Source organism: Pavona decussata, unplaced genomic scaffold (assembly GCF_977016875.1).
Source record: "Pavona decussata unplaced genomic scaffold, jaPavDecu1.1 SCAFFOLD_175, whole genome shotgun sequence".
Taxonomy (NCBI): Eukaryota; Metazoa; Cnidaria; class Anthozoa; order Scleractinia; family Agariciidae; genus Pavona; species Pavona decussata.
Genome location: NW_028145586.1, coordinates 477014 through 499780, shown reverse-complemented (window position 1 = coordinate 499780; position 22767 = coordinate 477014). Strand labels below are relative to the sequence as shown.

At 38.4% G+C, this 22767-nt stretch overlaps 2 protein-coding genes across 2 annotated transcripts in view; both read left to right on the top strand.

The window, feature by feature from the left end:
• Positions 1-16405, top strand: part of LOC146463499 (uncharacterized) — a 137293-nt gene extending 120888 nt beyond the window's left edge. The window contains exons 3-6 of the mRNA XM_085084325.1: positions 4463-4514; positions 6663-7893; positions 14018-14110; positions 15915-16405. Coding sequence (XP_084940451.1) covers positions 4497-4514; positions 6663-7893; positions 14018-14110; positions 15915-16405 — 1833 coding nt within the window. The 5' untranslated portion in view covers positions 4463-4496. The remainder of the gene's footprint in view (positions 1-4462; positions 4515-6662; positions 7894-14017; positions 14111-15914) is intronic.
• The window catches only part of LOC146463494 (uncharacterized), a 333098-nt gene that overhangs the window by 230714 nt on the left and 79617 nt on the right, over positions 1-22767 (top strand). Inside the window, exons 18-19 of the mRNA XM_085084383.1 lie at positions 19942-20034; positions 21383-21475. Of these exons, the coding sequence (XP_084940509.1) occupies positions 19942-20034; positions 21383-21475 (186 nt within the window). The remainder of the gene's footprint in view (positions 1-19941; positions 20035-21382; positions 21476-22767) is intronic.

Here is a 22767-nt window from a genome sequence, read left to right as displayed (position 1 = left end):
GATTCGTAAAGCTAAATGCTGTACCGTTACCCGAGATTAAATCCCCTAATTTTAAGAGACCAATGGTAAAAAGATCCCTTCTAAAAAACGATTTTTTGTCAACACAAAGAAACTTATTATTCCATACAATTTGATTCGCAACCTCTTGAAACGAAAGTGGTGTATTGTTGTTCATATCAGACCAGGAATCGAAGCACTTTTCATAGAAGGGCGGCAATGTTACTCTTAACTTGGTAGTATCGAAATTGCAATGAAGTACAAATTTACCACCCACAGATAACAGACGTTCATCGAGGAAGAACTTCCAAGGACTAGGATAATCTTCCAAATATTTCTTTAAACAGGAAACACGTTTTGTACAAATCATTGAGTCAATATCGAGCATGTTTAAGCCCCCACTCTCAATGGTGGAGGTGAGAACATTTCTTTTAACTTTATCTTTGCCATTCCAGATGAAATTGAAGAAAATGGAATTCGCATTTTTTATAAGTTCTTTAGAAATAGGTATGGCTGATGCCCTGAACATAAGTTTGGGAATCGCGAAGGTTTTAACTATCTGTATCCTCCCTAAAAGTGACAAACCTCTCCATTTCCATGATTTAAAGATTTCTTTATCGACTTTAAAGTTTCCCTAAAATTTAAGTCGTCCCTTTCTTTATCGTTACCACCGAAATAGATTCCTAGAATTTTTATAACATTGCGAAGGTTGTGCATGTTAGATAAATCTTCCCATATAGAACTGTCACCAAAGGCTAAGGCTTCTGTCTTCTCATGATTTACTTTCAAACCCGAGCACTTTCCAAAGTCGTCGAGGAGGCGAAATAGGCTGGTATAAGACCTTTTGTCTTTCAGAAAACATGTCATATCGTCAGGGAATAAGTTGAGCTTTACATTAACTTCACCAATTTTAAAGCCTTGAATGGAATCGTTGTTTCTTATCCTAATCGCCAAGACCTCTAATGCGATTATAAAAAGATAAGGAGAGAGAGGGTCACCTTGTCTTACCCCTCTTCCTAATGAGAAAGGCCCTGTTGAAAAACCATTGTTCATCACACAACTTGAGGCATTTTTATACAGCACGCGTATCCACTGGATAAAACTAGGTCCGAAATTAAATTCGTGTAATATTCTTATTAAATAATTGAAATTAAGAGTGTCAAAAGCTTTCTCAAAGTCAACGGCTACTAAAATTCCAGACAAGCCTTTTTGTTTAGTATGCTCTATTACATCTTCTATCGTTCTGATCGCATCGAAAATCGTTCTTCCTTTGACAAACACATTCTGATTGTAGTGAATAATTTCAGGAAGAGTCTTTTCCAAACGTTTTGCTAGAGCTTTTGACGCTATTTTCGCATCCACATTTATAAGAGATATTGGACGCCAGTTCTTTATCAATCTTTTATCCTTCCCTTTCTTTTCAATTCAGGTTATAATAGCCTGTTTCGGTGAATTAGAAAGTTCTCCATACTCAAATGCATAATTTAAACTATCGACTAACAATGCTCTAATAAGAGGCCAAAAGGCAATGTAGAACTCTACAGTTAAACCGTCATTTCCTGGAGATTTATTCTTTTGGAAAGACTTTAACACATTATAGCACTCTCCATATCATAGTTTTCCTTCGCAAATATTTCTCAGATTTTCAGATAATTTTGGAATTTGATTTGATTTGCTCATAAATGTAGATATGGTATCCGAGTTTGCACAACTATTTCCATCATAAAGACTCGAGTAATAAGACTCTAATTCATTCATAATTTTTTTGGGGTCGTGTGTCAATGATCCCTCACTTGTAAAAACTTTTCTTACGCTGGTTTTCTTTTTATTAGAATTTGTCTTTCTTATGCCGTTTGTGGCATTTGGTTCAGGCTTCGTATGGCTCATTTCAGTGTGTCTTGCGGCAGTAAAGCCTCTCTTTTTATCTTTGTAAGGATAGAATTTGAACCGTGTAATAATATTTATCTTGCAGCTTTTGTATTGCCGGGCCCGGCTATTTGCTTTTGTGGCAAGATGTCGTGTTACTTATCTCTTGATCCTTTCTTTAGCATTGTAGCTTCTTTAAAAGCTCTACAATGCGTTAATTTGAGGGCCTATCTCGAACCTCAAGGTTATCTCCAAAGTTATTGAGAAGGTTGTCGCTGTGCGTCTTCAAGCTTACCTTGATTTTAACCAACTAACAGAGCCGCTACAATCAGCCTACAAACTCTTTCACAGCTGCGAAACTGCCCTCGTTCGCGTTCATAATGATATTTTGCGTGCTATTGATAATCGCCACTGTGTCATGCTCCTGCTACTTGATCTCTCCGCTGCATTTGACACTGTCGACCACGAAATATTGCTCAAAAGATTGAATTCCAAATTCTCAATATGTGGCACTGCACTCGATTGGCTCCGCTCCTACGTTACTAACCGCACGCAGGTTGTCTTAATTGACGGGAGGAAGTCACAGTCTCTTGAGCTCAAATGTGGAGTACCTCAAGGCTCCGTTCTTGGGCCCATTCTCTACCTCCTTTACACTGCTCCACTTGCCGACATTCTACGTCTCCACGACATGCAATTTCATTTCTACGCCGATGATACTCAGTTGTATATTTCCTTTTCTACTAATGACGATCTGGAACTAACCAACAGCATCGCTAAAATTGAGAAATGTTTATCTGACCTTGATCAGTGGGTGTCCTTAAACAAGCTGAAACTAAACAAAGACAAAACCGAACTTCTCTACCTCTATTCAAAGTATTGCCCTCAACAGTCTCTACCTCCACTTCGTTTTGGATCTGATACAATTCAGCCGTCTCTATGTTCCAGAAACATTGGTGTCGTTTTTGATAGTACTATGTCGATGCTCCCTCATGTTAATTCTGTTTGTAAATCTGCCTTCTATCATCTTCGAAACATCTCTCGTATAAGAAAATTGCTATCCACTACAACCACTGAGACTCTAGTCCACGCTTTTATAACCTCCAAGTTGGATCACTGTAACTCTCTCTTATACAATGTTCCGAAATATGTCATTAAAAAGCTTCAGTCAGTACAGAATGCCGCGGCTCGACTGATCACAGGCTCTCGCAAGTATGACCACATAACCCCTATTTTATTTGAACTCCACTGGCTTCCAGTTTCCGAGCGAATCAAATTCAAAATAATTCTGCTCACCCACAAAGCTCTTCACCAACAGTCCCCCATCTACATACAAGACCTGATACGCCGCTATACAACTTCAAGAACGCTCCGATCGTCGTCTGACGCATTTCGCCTATGTCATGTTAACCATAATCTAAAGACGTATGGCTCCAGAGCTTTCGCTGTTTCGGCCCCAGAACTCTGGAACAAACTACCTATTGACATCCGTAATTGTGACAATTTAAATGTTTTTAAACGAAAACTTAAGACTCATCTTTTTTCGAATTATTTTAAACAAATATGATTTTTACTTTGTAAAGCGCTTAGAACAGAACTGGATAAGCGCTATATAAGTAGTTATTATTATTATTATTATTATTACTAAAGGCTGTTTTAGTTACAGCTGTGTTTTTGTTTTTGTTTTTGATTGTGAGGTTTGTGTTTATGTTACAGGAGCTTAGCAATTTCCTCCTGTGTTTTGATTACGCTAGACTGATTACTGACGCAATTGTTCTGTGTTGCTCTGGCCAGGGGCTGCTACGAGTCCTTCAGCCGTTACTAAATTCTGTGGCATTTTAGGCAATGGTCAGGCAAGACCGTGGTTTCAATCCTAATCTTGTGGATCTCTTCAGTTGCCAATTCCTGAGAAATGATAGAGATGAGTTTGTGCGTTTACCGCTCACTTTCAAGCCCTTGCACTTTAACCACTGTTTTAGTTGCTCAACTGTGTATTCCTCTGGTTCTCTTTTGAATTAAGAGCCAGGAACATCGTCTTCGTTGGTTAAAACCATTAAAGATCGAAGCGAACTGCTTGCCATTCACATGTTCTTCCCTACATCTCTTACAGAATTGGACTTTGTTTGTCTGAGTCTCGATTGGGTGTGAAATCTCACAGTGCACAGCGCTATTATACCATTGACTGGGATCACAGGCTTGTAACCACATGCAGGCAACCAAAAACCAACAACATGTTCATAATGTTTGGGCGCACAATGTTCTTATCTCAGTTCTTGATATGGGATGATATACTATGATATAGTACAGTATGGCTGATAGAGAAGTCTGCATAGCAGTCAAAGCATTTTGGTCGGTTCATCTGTTATAAAACAATAAAGAAGAAACTAAAGGATACAGTGTCATATGTTTTAAATCATGTGTTAACTGTATTCACCTAATAAGAGTTCTCCCCATCTCCCTCGTTTGTTTGCTTCTGTCAATCAATTTTTATTTTTTTTTTTATTTCTTATTAGTACTGTGCATACAGCTGTATTATGAATCTAACCTAAATTAAAACCGCAGTTCCTACTTAATGTTTGAGTTTTTTTTTTTTTTTTTTCAGTTTCAGTAATGAACAAGATTGAAGGCTTCCTGTGATGTCAGGGCTATCAAAGGTATTATCTTTGGTTTTATAAGGGGAAACTTGGTTGTCTATTATGATCAGCTCTAAGCTTTAATACTTCTGGATGTGACAATGTGACCCAACTTTTGTCAATTGACAAATTAAGGTTGAATTCAGCTTGTCATAGAAACTTACTTGTATTTGATATTTATAAAATATTTGAGATAGTACGCGCGCTCTCATTGGTCGATAGGTGTGTTTAGATGAGAGTATCATGCTTTCTGTGTCGCCCGGCACAATTTGAAAACATTTCAAAGCTTTCGCAAGACTCACAAAGTAATTTCAAGTACAACTGTTAAGGAAATGGTGAAAAATTTCCCAAAATTTTGATCGGGTTTTGCCTACCTCCTTCCTCCTGAACCCGAGGGAAAAAAAGCAAAAGAAAGAAGAACCACAGCGCTTTGCCTGCCTCGCTAGACGACCTCGTTGAGGGAGCTCAAGTGAAGACGACAAAATATGCAACAAATACACAGTAAACATTTTTCAAGGTAATTTTTGCATCTGAGTACCACAATAAAATTCTCTAAAAGACATTCTTTATTCAAAAAATGTACCCGAAAATGAACACAAAACTATATGCTACAGACTATAAATGTTTCAAATCAAACTTTGTACGGCCGGTTGTCGTGTTTTGGCTGTCAAATTTGTATAAAATGTATTTTCTCTGAGACTTTCTCAGCGTAATAATCTACTGTTACGATTACTATTACCAGCAACAACTTCACAGTCTGGATCCGCTGCTTGTGCTACACTGGATATTAAACAAAAAAACTAAGGACTTTAAAGTTTGAAGTCTCTGTTTTGCCAGCTTCCGTTTTTTTTTGAACTCGTAAAGAAACTCGTAATCATCCAAGTAAAGAGACTAGTATGTGCACTTCTGGCTACGTGAAAATTGGTGAGGGAGCGAGGGAAAGCTTTAATGAAACAAATATGCTGTTAAACATTTTATTTATCAAACAAAATGATGAATAATAAAAATGAGCAACAATAACAAGGCCATTAATTTATTTTTATCCAATTAGGTCTGAATGTTTCCCGAAATACGTTTTCAATATCTGTCACGGTGCGTCACTCGGTTTGATTTTGCGATTCTGTCAGATTTTGAGCGCTCTTCCCAGAGCACGATTAAGTTTCCCCAGAAAAATTTTTATTTTAGTTGAAAGCCCATTTCCTCCTTACTTCACTCTTACAGTTTCATTTGATTTGTGATAAAGGTAGTAGGATAAAATTAATTATGTTTTCAATTTAGAAAGCGATTTCTATAGAGTAACGGGTCCCTTTTTTTCTGGTCGGTCTCAGTATTACAAGCTTGATCGATCCTGACAAGAATTAAATGATAAAACCTGAAAAGGTTGTCGAACAAGCTGATAACAAATAGATGTCTTCTAGCTTTATCAGTAGGGCAAGTGGGTTGCTTCAAAATGACTGATTTTTCAACCCGAATTTTCTCGTGTCGGACTATGAAATCAATCTTGGTCATTTTCTGCCAAATGAAAAAGTTATTTAATAAATGAACCACACACCAATGAATAACTTAATATGGACTACTAATAGCCAAAGTTTCAGCTATTTTCAAAATTTGAAAGTTTGCCGTGCAACATTCGATTTTTATGTGCACACGCTCTGAAGTTACACATAGTAAGTTTTGATGTAAAACAAGATACAATAATCTGTGCAGCCTCAGTTACATGTACAGACATACTAGCACATTGCACTGAACACTCACAGCATGCTGACATTCATATGCTGTATACCAATTTTCCCCAAACCACAAACTTTCAGTAAATTCTCAAATTCATGTTATGACTCCTAAGCTGATCAGCCAATCTTGTACAGACAGTCATGAAGAGAATGGGTTGATTTTGAAGATGAGGGTGGAGTGTGCCAATTTCAAGGGGATTAGTGAATTTGTTTGTTTTTGCATTCCAGTAGACATTCTAAAATTCCAGAATGTTTTTGCAGCTGCAAATCAAGTTTTACCTTCTCACTTCAAGTAAAACACTGTTTTCTCAAAGCAGAAAATGGATCTGCATATTTATAATAATTTGCCCATTGCAATATTCTTTGCCTTTAGTTAACTAATTGAATTGAGAAAGAAACACAATGCTGGCAGCTTATCGGTAAATATATTGCCTTTTAGGAGTCCTCCTTTCTTAACATAGCCTGTACATCACAGGAAGGTCATGAAGAGGAAGCCCCAAGTTTTTCCCTCGGAAGAACATTGAGAGTGACTCTTATAAGCAGTGAATGGAGGTCAACAAAAGGAGGTGTGTCAACCATCAACAGAGAGCTTGCCATTCAGTTAGCAAAGTTCCCTGATGTGAAAGTCAGTGTCTATCTCCCAGAATGCAGTGAAGAGGATAAAAGAGTTGCTGCTGGTCACAATGTCCATCTCATTAAAGCACAAGAAATGCCTGGTTATGACCCAGTTGATTGGTTGGCAACTATTCCAAAAGGTCACGTTATGGACTGTGTGATAGGCCATGGAGTTCAGCTTGGTAAACAAGTACAAGTCATAAAACGTCACCATGACTGTAAATGGATTCAGGTTGTCCATACTGACCCTGAAGAACTTGGAATGTTCAAAAATGTTGCAGATGCTGTTTCTAAAGGAGAGGAAAAGCACAAATTAGAAGTCAAACTCTGTGAATTGTCTGATCAAGTCGTAGCAGTTGGACCCAAGCTGGCGGAAGCTTTCTCAGGATATCTGCGTCCCTTTCAGAAAGATCAAAATGTTCTCAACCTCACCCCAGGCATCTTCTCTGAGTTTGCTGATGTAAAGCAAGCTTCTAAGGAAAGAAGAACATTTTCTGTTCTGTTGTTAGGGAATGGTGAGAGTGAAGACTTGCAGCTGAAAGGTTATGACATTGCTGCCAAGGCAATTGCAAAGTTGAAAGACATGTCACAGCCCTACAAACTGAAGGTTGTTGGAGTAGAAAGTGGAAAAGAGCAGCAAGTAGCAGAAATGTTGTTCCAGCAAGGCATTTCCCGTGATCAACTTGTTGTACGTGGTTTCAAAGAAAGAGAGCAGTTGGCTGAGCAGTTTTGTGAGGTAGATCTTGCTATTATGCCGTCAAGATCCGAGGGGTTTGGTCTGCCTGCTCTTGAAGCTTTATCTGCTGGTCTTCCTGTGCTTGTAAGTGGCAACTCTGGTCTTGGAGAAGCTCTTAAGAATGTGCTCCATGGTTCAAACTGTGTAGTCGATTCAGAGGATCCTAACAGGTGGGCCGAGGCAATCAGGAGTGTCCGTCAGAAAAGAAGGAATTTACGACTTGCAGAAACTAAGTCTATTAGTGAAGAGTATGGAAAGATGTACAACTGGGAGGAGCAGTGCAGGTTACTTGTGCAAAGAATGACGAGCATCACTTCAGGTAAAATTCCTTTATTGGTTTAATTGTGGGTGATGTGACCTGTGGTATAGAGCTGTTACTTATTGATCTTTCATTATATTTACTTAAACAAGAACAAATACCCCAGAAAATGGGTTTGGGAAAGAGAGGTCAATTCATGAAATGATGACAAAATGGGCGCTGGCCTCAAGAAACACTTGCAAATTTATTCATTGAATATCTGGATTAAATTCCTTTGAATTTATAAAGTCTTCCATTAATATTATTATTAATGATACAGGACATACATGTATTTCTATTCTCACCACGCTTTTAAGAGCGCCTGTCCGTAAAAATCAAACATATCGCGGCAAGGGTGGAAAATTCGATTTCTTTCATATTTTAAGGTCAGATAGGCTAGGATATAACTAAAATCACTGTATAGTTTTTTCGGTGAAATATCCTTTTATTTCAAAGAAAAATGCAAATAACGAAAATCCGTTAAAATCGTCATTTGAGGCGCTAAATTATTACACGGGTTTGAGAGCTTCGCGTGCGAGAACAAATCATTTCCCCGCTTTTAAAACACTTAAATCTTTTTTTACAATCTTTAAATATCTTTTGGAATGATTTTGGGAAATATTGCGTCGTTCTGTGTATGCGAAATAATTTAATTTCGAGGGCATACAATTCACTGCAGTAAAAGTACTTCGTGAATAAAATTAATTTTCACCATGTTCGAAACCTTCAAATCGATTAAGCTTCTGGTGGTTGAATGTTAGAAGGATGGTCTATGGATTCCTGTAAAAATTTCTTTGGGCAAATGATGAAGAGCGACGTGAGAGCTTTTCAAAGTCCGTACAAAATGCAAATATTTGACCCCCCGCGGTAAACTTTGTAGTCGCGGGTCAGACATAATTTTTCGTCCGTGTTCATGTCTTGACCCATATTAGGTTAAAATAAGCACATAGAAAAACATTTCGAAATGTTCTTACCTTATAATATGCTTAAAGACAGGTCCAAATGCCATTTTAGCACGATTCTCTGGTCGTTCGTCGCATAAGTTTGAGCCGGCTGTTTGTATTAAACGTCCGATGTACACTACGCAATCTGGTCGAATACAAATCTTTGATCAACTTTCGGCGCATTTCATCAAGACTGCATCTTTTTCGATGGCTAAGTCATTTGTGAAGTATTGCTTGGTTTACAGTGCACGAAAATATAACATCTGATCGCTGCTAGAATGACAAAAAATGTCGGCGCTTTCAGGATGTTCAGTCTATCCATATCTTGCATGCATGCATTGCAGGGAGCCGTTTGTTCGTCACGCAATACCACTCATGGCCACTTTAGGGGGGGTGGAGGAGGGTGAAAATGCGAAAATGCTTGATTACTGAACAGGTATACCCAAGACAACAACAACAATTAAGATAGTGGTACCTTTAGTTACGTTCTTTTTCCTTGCTAAAATCCAGATAATTTATTCATTCACGAATTCGTTTGTGCGCACGGGCTGGCTTGTTAGGAGCGTTCGGGGGGGTGGATATTACATTTTACGAAAATAGTATCAGTACTTACTGAAGGAGATAACTACATCCTTAAGCTAGTTCTTTCAATTTTTTAATACAATAGATCCTAGTATGAAACCAAAAAACCGAACAGAAAAGTCTTTTTTTTCTTCAGGCAGATGACCCCGAATAGCGCATTTCCCGTATAAATTGTTGATAAATAGCAATGAAAGAAAGAATGCGCCCCTGCGAAAAATATTGCCGTTCGTTTGTTTTCCTCGGGTGTTCATTCATTTGCATGTTACATCGTTAAGTGTGTTGTTTTTCAAATACTATCAAATTTATGATGTCTAAATTAAACAATATTTAATTTGAAGATCTTTCTAAATTTAAAAATAAAATCGCTAAAAGATTTCAGTCGAATTTATGGCTATGGCTATGGCCATTCGGCGTGAGAAAGAATCGCCAAATAGTTACTAAGTAAACAAATTCTGGTCGTGCTAGTTACTTGGCGCCGTTTGTATGCTTAGAGGGGGGCACAAGTGAATTTTTTTTGAAGTCAAGTTTGTTACACTGAAAATGGAGGGTTGTAGTTCTTTTAAGGCCCTTGTTGGTGGTACAACACTGCGACTTCGCGGTACAAGCCACCAAACGTGTCTGGATACCACCTAAAGGAAATTATGGTGTTACGTAACGCGCGTGGGCCACAACATCATCCGTCCCGAGAGCACCCCTCCTGTCAGAAGCCCCACCCCACGCCAGCACCACATAAACACCGGTTATTATTATTATCAACTGTAGGATCGGAACATTTTTTTTTTTTTTGTGAGGGATGGGGGAGACGGTGTGGGGTGCTTACTTGTTTTCAAAATTAAATAAATGGAGGAGCAAAGAGCGTATCAAATTTGAGGCCGAAACCATCATGTGGCAAGGAAATTAGGCAAGGAAAGTGAAGGTATAACAGTAACTCGAAGGGAGATAGGTTATTACAGGCTGGTTTTATACCAATCTCCTCCCACGCCCTTCCCCACCCCACCCCTCCTCTGGTCCGTAGGTAATAAGGCATTAACTAGGCCCTAAGTGTTGCCCATCAGGTTGGAAACAGAGCACTCTTTCACATTTCAGACTGCATTCATTAGTCAATATATAGAAGCCGATTCTGCTCCTCGCTTGAGTTATGTCAACAGACTGCCATAACCTGTTACTAGCCCTATCTACCTGTCAAGGACAGCACACTTACCTGCAGCGATCAGAGTTACGTCCAGTCTTTTAACCTACCACTTACAAGCTGTTATAGCCTTGCGCAAGCTGTTTAGTTGAGGTAATTTTTTTTTCATGTTTTGGTGAACGGACTTGCATAACTAAGAGGAGTAAGAAAAATGAAGGCCCGAAAAGCTGTTATCAGTCTAACACTGTCTAAGAATAGTGCTAGCCTGCAACCGGTGATAAATTAATATTGGGGCTTACCAATGATGAAGCAAGCAAGGAAAGACAAAATTCCTTAAATAAATTGCTTTTTGTTTTTTTTGTTTTTTTTGAATTTTGCAGTTTTGTGTTTCAAACCTAGAGTATGTACTAGTTCCAGGACTAGTACCTCGTGCACTTTTCAAGCATTTTAGTCCTCGCCCATGCCCATGACATAGTATGACAACTAGATGCCTGCAATGAGGGATATTTTTGGTTTCATACTAGGATCTATTGCATTTAAAGATGGAAAGAACTAGCTAAAGGATGTGTAGTGATCTTTGTCAGTAAGTACTGACACTGTTTAGTAAAATCTTATTCCCCCCCCCCCCCCCCTCACCCCACAATGGCAACGCTCCCAACAACCATGCCTGCGCGCGCAAATGAGTTTGCCAATACATAAATTATCTGGATTTTAGCAACGGAAAAATAACATAACGAAAGGTATCACTTTTTTAATTGTTGTTGTTGTTGCCTTGAGCATGTTCATGTTCAGTTATCAAGCATTTCGCATTTTCACCCTCCTCCACCCCCCTAAAATATCCAGGACATTGTATTGCGTGACGAACAAACAACTCCCTGCAATGCAAGATAGATAAAGATAGACTGAAAGCGCCGACATTTTTTGTCATTCTAGCAGCGATCAGATGTTATATTTTCGTGCACTGCAAACCAAGCAATACTTTACAAATGACTTAGCCATCGAAAAAGATGCAGTCTTGATGAAATGCGCCGAAAGTTGATCAAAGATTTGTATTCGACCAGTTTGCGTAGTGTACATCGGCGTAGTTACTAAAACAAGGAATGACCTAAAATGATCTAAAATGACCTAAAATGATCTAAAATGACCTAAAATGACCTAAAATGACCTAAAATGATCTAAAATGACCTAAAATGATCTAAAATAAATCTGAAATATTCTTAAATGATCTAAATGAAGTGAAACCAAGATAAAATTACAGAATTACAGAACTGAGTGCTTCCCAAAGTAAAGGCTGATACCAGGAAGCTGCTGTGAACTGCCGGAAAGACAGAAGAAGACTAGAAAAGTGCCGATAGTTGCACGTAAGCCAATTCGATGACAAAGTTGCGTAAACAAACCGCACTAGAGCGAATCTTTTTTTTTTTTTTGGTCGGTCTGGAAGACCCAAAAATATCGGCACTGACCAATGTTTTTCGGGTTCGTTTTCCGGTCGCACATTAAAAGCCACACGACAAGGCTAAATACTTGTGTAAACACTGATAAAACGCTTTTGTAAACAATGTAAAGGCATATCTGTGCATCAATAGGCCTTATCACGGTTTTCGCTATTTTTTTCCGGCGAACTATTTTTAGTAGCAGTTCACGGCTGGTTCGCTATGCAGACAAAGTATGAAAAATTCAAAACACGACTGGACGCTTTCTGGCACAGCTACGTCCCTCCAATTTTTTTCTTAATCCTCTTTCTAGTGCCATAAGTTTCCAATTCATGAATTTTTCAGAAGCGATGTTTTATTAAAATTATTTGACATCGGATTTCCATACAAACACTGTTTTTGCCTACTCGTCAAAATGGCGTCGAAAACCGTGATAATAACCACGCAGTTAACAAGTCAAGGGTAGCGCATGAATGAATTGTAACTTTATGCCAGTTCCATATAAAATGCGGCATCAATCAAAACCGCCTTGCTGGGCGAAACATAGAACTTCGCTTCGTACCAATCAAAACCGCGTTGCTGGAGAAAAACTAGGCACTTCGTACCAATCAAAACCACGTTGCTGAGCGAAACTTGGAACTTCGCACCAATCAAAACCACGTTGCTGGGGAAAAACTAGACACGTTGCATCAATCAAAGCCGCGGTTGTGATACAGTAACTATCGGGAATTTCCCTGAAGAAGTCTCCGGTAGAGACGAAACGCGTCGGAAATAAACTACAAGAAGTCTTCTGTTGTGCTGCTCACTAGTCTTTGTTATAAAATTAAAGAAATAAAATCATTTTAGATCATTTTAGGTCATTTTAGATCATTTTAGATCATTTTAGGTCATTTTAGGTCATTTCAGATCATTTTAGGTCATTTTAGATCATTTTAGGTCATTTTAGGTCATTTTAGATCATTTTAGGTCATTCCTTGTTTTAGTAACTACGGTACATCGGACGTTTAATACAAACAGCCGGCTCAAACTTATGCGACGAACGACCAGAGAATCGTGCTAAAATGGCATTTGGACCTGTCTTTAAGCATATTATAAGGTAAGAACATTTCGAAATGTTTTTCTATGTGCTTATTTTAACCTAATATGGGTCAAGACATGAACACGGACGAAAAATTATGTCTGACCCGCGACTACAAAGTTTACCGCGGGGGGTCAAATATTTGCATTTTGTACGGACTTTGAAAAGCTCTCACGTCGCTCTTCATCATTTGCCCAAAGAAATTTTTACAGGAATCCATAGACCATCCTTCTAACATTCAACCACCAGAAGCTTAATCGATTTGAAGGTTTCGAACATGGTGAAAATTAATTTTATTCACGAAGTACTTTTACTGCAGTGAATTGTATGCCTTCGAAATTAAATTATTTCGCATACACAGAACGACGCAATATTTCCCAAAATCATTCCAAAAGATATTTAAAGATTGTAAAAAAAGATTTAAGTGTTTTAAAAGCGGGGAAATGATTTGTTCTCGCACGCGAAGCTCTCAAACCCGTGTAATAATTTAGCGCCTCAAATGACGATTTTAACGGATTTTCGTTATTTGCATTTTTCTTTGAAATAAAAGGATATTTCACCAAAAAAACTATACAGTGATTTTAGTTATATCCTAGCCTATCTGACCTTAAAATATGAAAGAAATCGAATTTTCCACCCTTGCCATGAAATTTAGAATTTGTCTGATTTTTACAGGCAGGCGCTCTTAAATCATTATAATAATTATTGTTATGGTGATAATGCAGCCCATACACTGTACACATGTATGTCTGATGGCTGTGCAAGCAGCCTTGTTTTACTGTATGCTTAAATTGATTGGTAAAGAATGTTAATGCATTGGTCTGCTGATTGTTACAAGTCTGAGATGCTTAGTCCAGTACATTTTGTACAGCACTGTATATTATTGAGATGTTGCTGCTTCAAATTAGCACCGTGTATCTTTACAGTCCTAAGATGCTATGTTGGTTAATTTTGCTTATTACATTTTTCCCCTCTGAAGGTTTTTCTATTGGAAGTCAGTCTTCAGTAGCAGTTAACAGTAAGCTTCGTTTCCCTGCAGCCTCTCAAACTCAGCTGACAAGTGGAACAGAAGGTAGGCGGGAATTAGTTTTCTAATGACAACAATCACTGACACACTGACAACAATTGAAGGGCTGGGAGCATAACCGACTTATGACGAATTTCAGCCCGTTTTTCGATTTTGCTCGCATTTGTCCAAATTTTTGCATGTGAACTGCAATTCGATTGAAAACCATTGTCCAGTATTTTTTTTTACGCCAATGTGTGTTTCGTGTTAATGCCATTGAGAAATGTTACCATCTTGTTAAGATATATCGATAACATTATAGACACTAGATGACCAAAAGGACAATGCACTGAGTATTAAATACTGGTATTCAATATACACTAGTGTTGTCTTTGAAACACGGCACATGAAAGCGGTCTTTTTTGCGGGAGCAACAAAAAGAATACTGTCGTGCTTTTATTTGATTCTGTTACAAACTACTACGTGTGTGACAGGAATGTCAGAAATGTAAACAGTTACATTCTCCAAGAGAAAATGTGTCCATTTCCTGGCGTAAAATCCAGCTTTGTCCTGTTTGTTGACATATCACTCTTGATAACGCAAAATACTAGAATTCCACACGATTAACAGGAAGAAATGTAGCCATTTCAACGATTAACAATGATCAACGGCAGTTCTATTGAAAGGTACTGACTATCTATTCTTTTGACGAGCAGTTGGTGTTAACCGTTGAAAATCTAATATGTTAATCGTACTTTTATGGAATCATTGACTTGAAATTGTTAAGTTAAGCGTTACATACCGAATTTCAAGCCTGGTAAACCACAACTAAGGCTTGCAAAACACCCTGCACATGGCGGGATTTGTCTCTGATGCTCCCGCGGGATTTGATAATCAAATTGAAAATTTCGCCACGGCACAGTCGTCACTACCAAGGAGGGATTCTTTGGACAACGTTTCGACCAGTTCCTGTGAACTGCATTCGTCAATTTCAAAACTTTTCAAAAGATCCATAGATGTTGTGCGTTTACAAACTTCACTAAACAAAAGCAAAACCAACAAACCAGTATGACACGCAAGTTGTTTATCCCGACCCCCTTGATCTATTTTGGGGCTTGTTACAACCCGCAAAAGCAAACCATGATGTCATCACAAACGTTACTTATAGAAACAACAACTGGTGCGACTAAACACGGCTCGTGGACAGTGGAAACTTTTAGGCTACCGGTAATTTGGAAAACGAGTCTGACATGGACATAACCTATAACAAAATTTGCCCTCCAAGTGCGTTCACTTGTACACAAGCAAACTACCAAATCCCCCCTTCTCCCCCTGACTCAATGTTGTCTTTTGTGTCACGAACAGTTTCCTGGCAAGCATCACTACCCACATCAACATTGCATAAAGGGGACGGGGGGAGGGAGAAGTAACTTTGGTAGAATTACGAAGAGAGAAACAGTAAGTGAGTGGTTTTTTGGCTGTCTGTGTTCGGTTGTCATTACATAGGGGGAGGGGGTGGGAGAGAAGTAAAGTTCTGTGGTAGAATTAACAAGAGAGAAATAGTAAGCAAGTGGTTTTTGTTCTGTTCATGTTTGGTTTTCTCAAGGAGTTTCAAGACCAGGGAGAGCAAAAATTTGGACAAATCTGAGCAAAATCGAAAACCGGGCTAAAATTCGACATAAGTCGGTTATGCTCTCAGACCTTCAATTTGTCAACATGTACTTGTAACATTTGCAAAAACTGTTAGCTGCGCATGTCTTGTTGCCTTGTTAAATAATATTTAGCTTTTTGATACTTGTATACTCTATAAATATTATAATTATGGGATTCTCGGAAATACACTTGTTATTCCTTTTATTGGTGGTTTTAGTTATGACAGCTGAACAAATTTTCCGTGGTCTTGAGCAAATGCGATATGATGCAGGCCAGATCATCAGCAACACACATCTTGGAGAGTTAAAGAAAATTGCTTCAGGCAAAGGCTTGATAATCTCTGATAACAAAGCATCAGGGAATTGCATGTTCTATGCATTATCAGAACAACTGAGCCTGGTGAAAGGAATCCAAATCTCTCATGAAGCATTGAGGCAGCACATAGTCCAATACCTCAAAGAGAACCCTACACTGGTAAGTTACAATGTAGTATTGGTTATGTCGAACAAGCGAGTTTGGTTTCATTTTATGGTTATACAAATCAAGCAAAGCAATAAAATGGTAGAACTTGAGTTTCTTTTTCTAGTACATACATGTATGCCAAACTGGCTGACTGAAAGAAATTATATACCTCTATTGTTATTCATCACAATTAACACGATATCACATTCAAATCCTAACAGTATGCAGATGTTTGTCACTGCATGAATGTAGTTTAATTGTCTTAGCTCCCACAAGTCTCTTGTAGCTGAGTGCTACATGTATGACATCCAAATGGAAGGTCAAAGATTCAACTCTGTTAGGGGGGAGAATTCAGATTTTCTTTTTCCGAGTACAATATGCCTGTGTCACTGGCTGAAAAATACCTCTATCAAGATAAAACTCAATTGTTGGTTCATATCTTGCTGATTTCATTTTGCAAGAAAAGGCAGAAATCAATTCTAACATGGTTGCTATTTCTTGGACAGTTGGTACATTACTCAAGGGCTAATATCACCTGGATGCTTAAAGCCAAGCAAAGCTCTGAAATTGCATTGTATCCAATGCTTCAGTTATTCATTAACAACTGAATGCATAACTTGTTGGATTAATTAAATTATGGAACAATTAACATGTTTTTGTATAATTTGGTTTGTTGTGGATCGATGCACTTGTCAATTTAGTGAAAAGCTTTACCCTCCAGTTGATCACTGGGTGAAGCTTTCAATTGACATTTTTTGTAAATTGTTATGTTCTTCTCTTGCAGCAAGATGGGACAGAACTGTTTAACTTTGTACATGGACATCAGTCTTGGCCTGATTACCTAAGAAACATGGCAGCAGATGGGACATGGGGTGATCACATCATTCTCCATGCTGCGGCAAACTGCTTTAAAACATGCATTCATGTGATCAGCAGTCTGTCACATGACTTAACTATCCACCCAGAACATGATGTTAGCAGCAGCAGCCAGCTTGTGTTGGGACACCTGCATGAACATCACTATGTCAGCCTTCGGCCTAAACCAGGTAGAGGAACTCAGTATGTAAAAGAATGCCAGCTAATCAGATTTGTCTACATAACTATCACTTCAATATTTATTGAAGTTTATACATCTGTTTTAAGGTGGGCTGATACCAGTTTTGAAAACGATCACATACTTGTGCCACAATATAGTAACTTACATTTGGTATTCATTTTCAAGGAAAGTAAAAATATAGTAACTAATTAACAATTTATGACAAAGGAACTGAACAGGAAATACATACTGAATAGACAAACAAAACAAAATCACTATTATCACAGCTACAGCTGTACTCAGTTTTGTTTGTCTACTCAGTATGTATTTTCTGCTCTGTTCCTTTGTCATCATCACGCTGTAATTAGCTACATTTTAACTTAAGTTTATAATTTCTTGTCACATTGTAATTTGTTGTAATTAGCTTTATTGTACTCTACTTTTTGTATTTATTTCACACCCACTGATGGGATTTGTACTGAAGGTGGATGAACATTGATCCGAAACATTTTTTTTTTCCGGCACCAATATAAATAATGATTACTGTACATTACATTACATTTCAAGAAACATTTAAGAAAACAAGAATTGGTAATTATCTATAATTATTATATTGTAATGATAAGACTTCGTTCCACGAGTTATAATAATTGTTCTTGGTCTCATTTTTTGTACTCGGCTGGTACGAGTTAAGTTTTCGGTCGTGTTGTCAAATTCTTTAAATTCTCGGTCGTGTCCTTTGTTTTCAGGCCGTGAGGAGTGTTTACAATATGCGAGCCAGACGTGCGAGGCATGAACAACCCCAACATAAACTTCTAACCATTAAGCTAACCGGGGAGCTATTTAAGCTAACCTAAGTGCTATTTAGGCTAACTGGAGTGCTCTTTAGGCGGACCGGAGTGTTTTTCAGTTTAGGCTAACCTGAGTGCCTCAAGGTTAGTTTTGTTTAGCCGAAAATTTGGCAACTTAATCAGTCTATGACCTTGCGGGCCAAGATAGATAAAGATGTCTCACGTTTACTATAGAAAAACAATCAATGTAGAAACGGTTTCTGCCTTCAAATGAAAGGTGAATAACAAATGCTTAGCCCTGAATTTCATTTAAAAATATAAACAGCAAAACATTGAAAAACGTACAAGGATATAAATGTACACGTGATGCGTAACGTTACTCTAGATCCCCGGGGAGGGGGGGGGGACACAACAGATGCTTGGGTAGGGAGGTGCGGCCCAGGCGTTCAAACCCTTACCCTGTTTAAGACACAATTCTCCGATTTCCCTATCCCGTTTAAGTTAGAAATCAAAATTTTCAGGCCCTTTCTAAGACATTTAACCCAAAATCACACCCTGTTTAAGACTAGAATGAAATAAGAATACAGTACACTAGTTTCTTACTGTATTCTAATGCGTTGGCGATCACAATCTGTTTGAGCCATTAGGCCATGTAGGGATACCCTGTTTAAAACAGAAAGTGATGAAATAGATACCCTGTTCAAGACAAAACACCCTGAAAACCATAACCTATCGGGCCGCACGTCCCCGTTAAGGTCACATAAAGGAGTACCCCCCCCCCCCCCCGGGTCTAGATCATACTGAAAATTACGATCCGTCATTGACCTGGCGTCACATACATATTAGGACCGTACAAATGGTTTCTGTCTCTAAACGAAAGGTGAAAATGTAAGGATTAAAGCCCTGGGATTATAAAAAGCATTCGTATGACAAATGTCGTTTTCCCCCTGTATTTCATTCTGACTGCAAGAAATGCAATTCTATCTGGTGGTTACTTATTGCCTCACTATATCTCTGTATCTATCTATTTGGTAGCCTGCGAGCAAGCTCTCCTGGGGGTAGGGGGTGGGAGGGGGAAAGAGGATCCACCCCCAAGACAGCTTGCTCGCAGGCTATCTATTTGGGGGAATTGGCGATGCTGGAGGTTATCACTGTTAAAAGATTGTAGGCTTTACGCACCACGTAGTCAAATATGGCCCGAGTATAAGCTGTAAACAGCTTCTTGTTGTTATTATTACCAGGTATTATTGGGCAAAATATGTCATGTGTTACAAAATCGGACGGTGTTTATTAGATGGTGACTGTTGTATCATTTTGATAACAGTCCCCCTATTTTTTTCATTGAGAAAAACAAGGACAGAGCACCACAGGGTGTGCCTTAGAAGGGGTTCCAAAGATTGAGAAACCAATGAAGTATGGCCTTGTGCTATAATATATGTCTTGAGTATTTGGAACCCCTGATGAGGCACAAACTCCTAAAAATTAATGATAGACATAATTACAGCATGAACATGTATGAGGGACTAGCTTAGAAGGATTGCACTTGAATGTCAGATTTTTGCAATATGCAGTTCTATAAAAATATCCATACTCCCCCCACGGAAGGTTTTTTGTTTTGTACCCTCCCTCCAAAAGGAAATTCCAGTTAAGCTTCATACGTTGCTTCTATAATTTTGCCTTTTAAGCCCCCCCCCCCCCCCCCCCTTCCTCTAAGAATTTCCAGTGACCATCCTTGGCATGGGTGTGGATTTTTTCTGGGACTGCACAATTTAGATGTCACATTCTCACAACTCACTGATGTCAAATTTCCACAACTGCAATATCATATATCAAACGACTTCAGGATGTTGGATTTTGAAAGTTACAACTCACTGATCTCAGATTTTTGCAACTTGAACTCTTAAGATGCTATTTTGTGTATTTATTTTTTCTTTTTGTAATTTTCCCCCCTGAAGGTTTGTCTGTTGGAAGTCAGTCTTCAGTAGCAGGTTACAGTCAGCTTCCTTTCCCTGCAGCCTCTCAAACACGTCTGACAAGTGGAACAGAAGGTAGGCGAAAACATTTTGTGTAATCCCAATAACTGTCACATGGCTGGGGCGGCTCCAGGATTTGACGAAGGGGGGTTTGGATAAACGGGCGCCAAAGGCGGTAGCCCCTAGGGGGGTCCATTTCTTTTAATTTTTTTATTTTAGGGCCTCTGAAATGCGATTTCCAGCATTTTCAGGGGCAATTTGAAGTGCTTTGATTGCTCTAAAGTCACCTCCATTTTTGTGCTAACTACAGTAGTTTAAAGGATGTATTTTCTTAACACTGACAAAAATCGAGACGGATAAACATTTTAAATTCATTCAAATTAAAAATTCATGATTCCTCAAAAATGGGATCAGCCCGCAACATTCTCCGGGGTTGCTGTTCTGCAAATTTCTGGACATCAGCATCATAATCCACGGGTTTCTTGTGGTGAATATTCATGAGCGCCAAGCCAGACAATCTTTCTGTCGACATGGTGGTCCAAAGGTAGCCTTTAACCAGCTTTAAGGTAATGTCAAAAATGACGGTCCGAAAAACCGATGAATTTGTGGTTGCTTTGTCCCCTTCGACATATTAAGTCGTAAGTTGACGTTGAGGAATGTTTAAGTAAATTTTCTCTTTAAAATACTCCCGGCGCAATCTTTGACTCACTGAGAGAACGATCCACAACTCTGATTTCCAAAGAACGTCGCGGCTTTACGTAATGCTGAAATTTGAATGATTGGCAGATTTGGCGTAAACTATCAGTTTTGGCGGGACGTGTAAACGTTAATAAGTAGTAATTTTATAGCTCAAGCGGACGTACTAGAGGCCATTTTCAACTAGGCACAAATTTGTCTTGTTTTTATTGCTGTTTTCGCGTACAACGACACAAAGAAATATAATTCTCCAACTAATATATCTATTAGCAGAGTTGGTTCACTTTTTTTATTCGCGTGTTTTTTGTACGTTTTTACGTTCAGTTTAGGGGGTTCGACCGAACCACCCGAACCACCCCTAGATCCGCCCCAGCATGGCATTAAGAAAAGATTTTTAACGGTCAGTTTTGAAATAAAATAAACATTTATTTAAATTGATTTTACTGTCTGAACATAATTTTCTTTGCCATATGCTAAATTAATTTAATGCTTTTGTCTGAGCCTTATTTTCTGCCCTGCAAAATTTAATGATCTGAATAGCCTGGCACAGGAGAGAATTCTTTCAGTCCTTATTTCACCTGTGGGTGAATCAAGAGCTGGAAAAGGCTTCTGCATCATAAGCTGTGATGTAAGGAATTCAGAACCCATCTTTCCATTCATTCAGTGTATTTCTTTATGATAATAAGGACATACAAGTTTGCTTTTATTATAATTTTCCCTTCTGAAGGTTTTTCTGGTGTAAGTCAGTCTTCAGTAGCAGGTTACGGTCAGCTTCCTTTCCCTGCAGCCTCACAAACACATTTGAGAAGTGGAATTGAAGGTAGGTAGGAAATACCTAAAACAATTACAATAAAACTAAAACTAAAATTTTCGTTTTAAAAACGGATTTTTCATTTTGTGAAGAAACTGCCTGTGAAAAATTGGTTGCCATGATAACATCAAAGTCAACAAACACTAACCAACAGCATCAAGTTCTTCCCAGATAAATTTCCAAACATTCCTGAAGTTTCATGGGGTTTGCACAAATATTAAAAAAAGTTATTCACAGGTTCAAAGTCACTGCAGGCAGAATCTGCCCCCCCCCCCCCCCCCTCCCAGATAGTCAGTTTTCAATTAAAATCCTGATTTAAATTGGCTCAAAAAATGTCGTAACTGTGTGAATATGATTTTCCTTGTCATACACTACCCCTGTTGTTGAGCTAGAAAAGGCCCCTGCTTTTGCAGGCTCTGATCTGAGGTACTTCAAGACCCACCTTTCCATTTGTCTAGTGACTCCCTTTATAAGTATAATGACATACCAGTTTGCTTATAATATTTACAATTTTCCCCTCTGAAGGTTTTTCAGGTGGAAGTCAGTCTTCAGTAGCAGGTTACAGTCAGCTTTCTTTCCCTGAAGCCTTTCAAACTCATTTGAGAACTGGAGCAGGAGGTAGAACATTTTGAATAATCCCAACAACCATCAAATGGCATTTATGAGACATTTTAAAAGTCAGTGTTAAAATCAAATCCTTATTTAAATTGACCCTAAAAATCTGTTTATTGTGTGAATATAATTTTCTTTGTTATATAATTTAACACTGTTGTGGAGCTGGAAAAGCCCTCGGCATTCACAGGCTGTGATCTGAGGTACTTCAAGATCCACCCTTTTTACTTGTCTAGTGTCTTTTTTATGAGTATAATGACATACAAGTTTGCTTATTACAATTGTCCCCTCTCAAGGTTTCTCTGTTGGGAGTCAGTCTTCAGGAGCAGGATACAGTCAGCTTCCTTTCCCTGCAGGTTATCAAACTCATGTGAGAAGTGGAATTCAAGGTAGGCATGGAACTGAAATACTAATACATATATATTATGTAAAGCTAGTTAACATTAGAGCTGTTACAAAGCATGTTTACGTTATATATGTTGTTTATATCCTATATCCTTCACTGGATCCTCGATTCCTTGTAACCTACTTGCGTTGAGCATTATGAATTTGATCCTTAAATGGGTTACAAAATAATAGAGTGATAGGCTTCTACTACTCTGTCACCTTGAAACCAAACCAAACCTCACAAATTATCTCTTCAATTGGTTGTCCTGGTGGTGTAGTGGTTGTCACACTGGACCACTAGG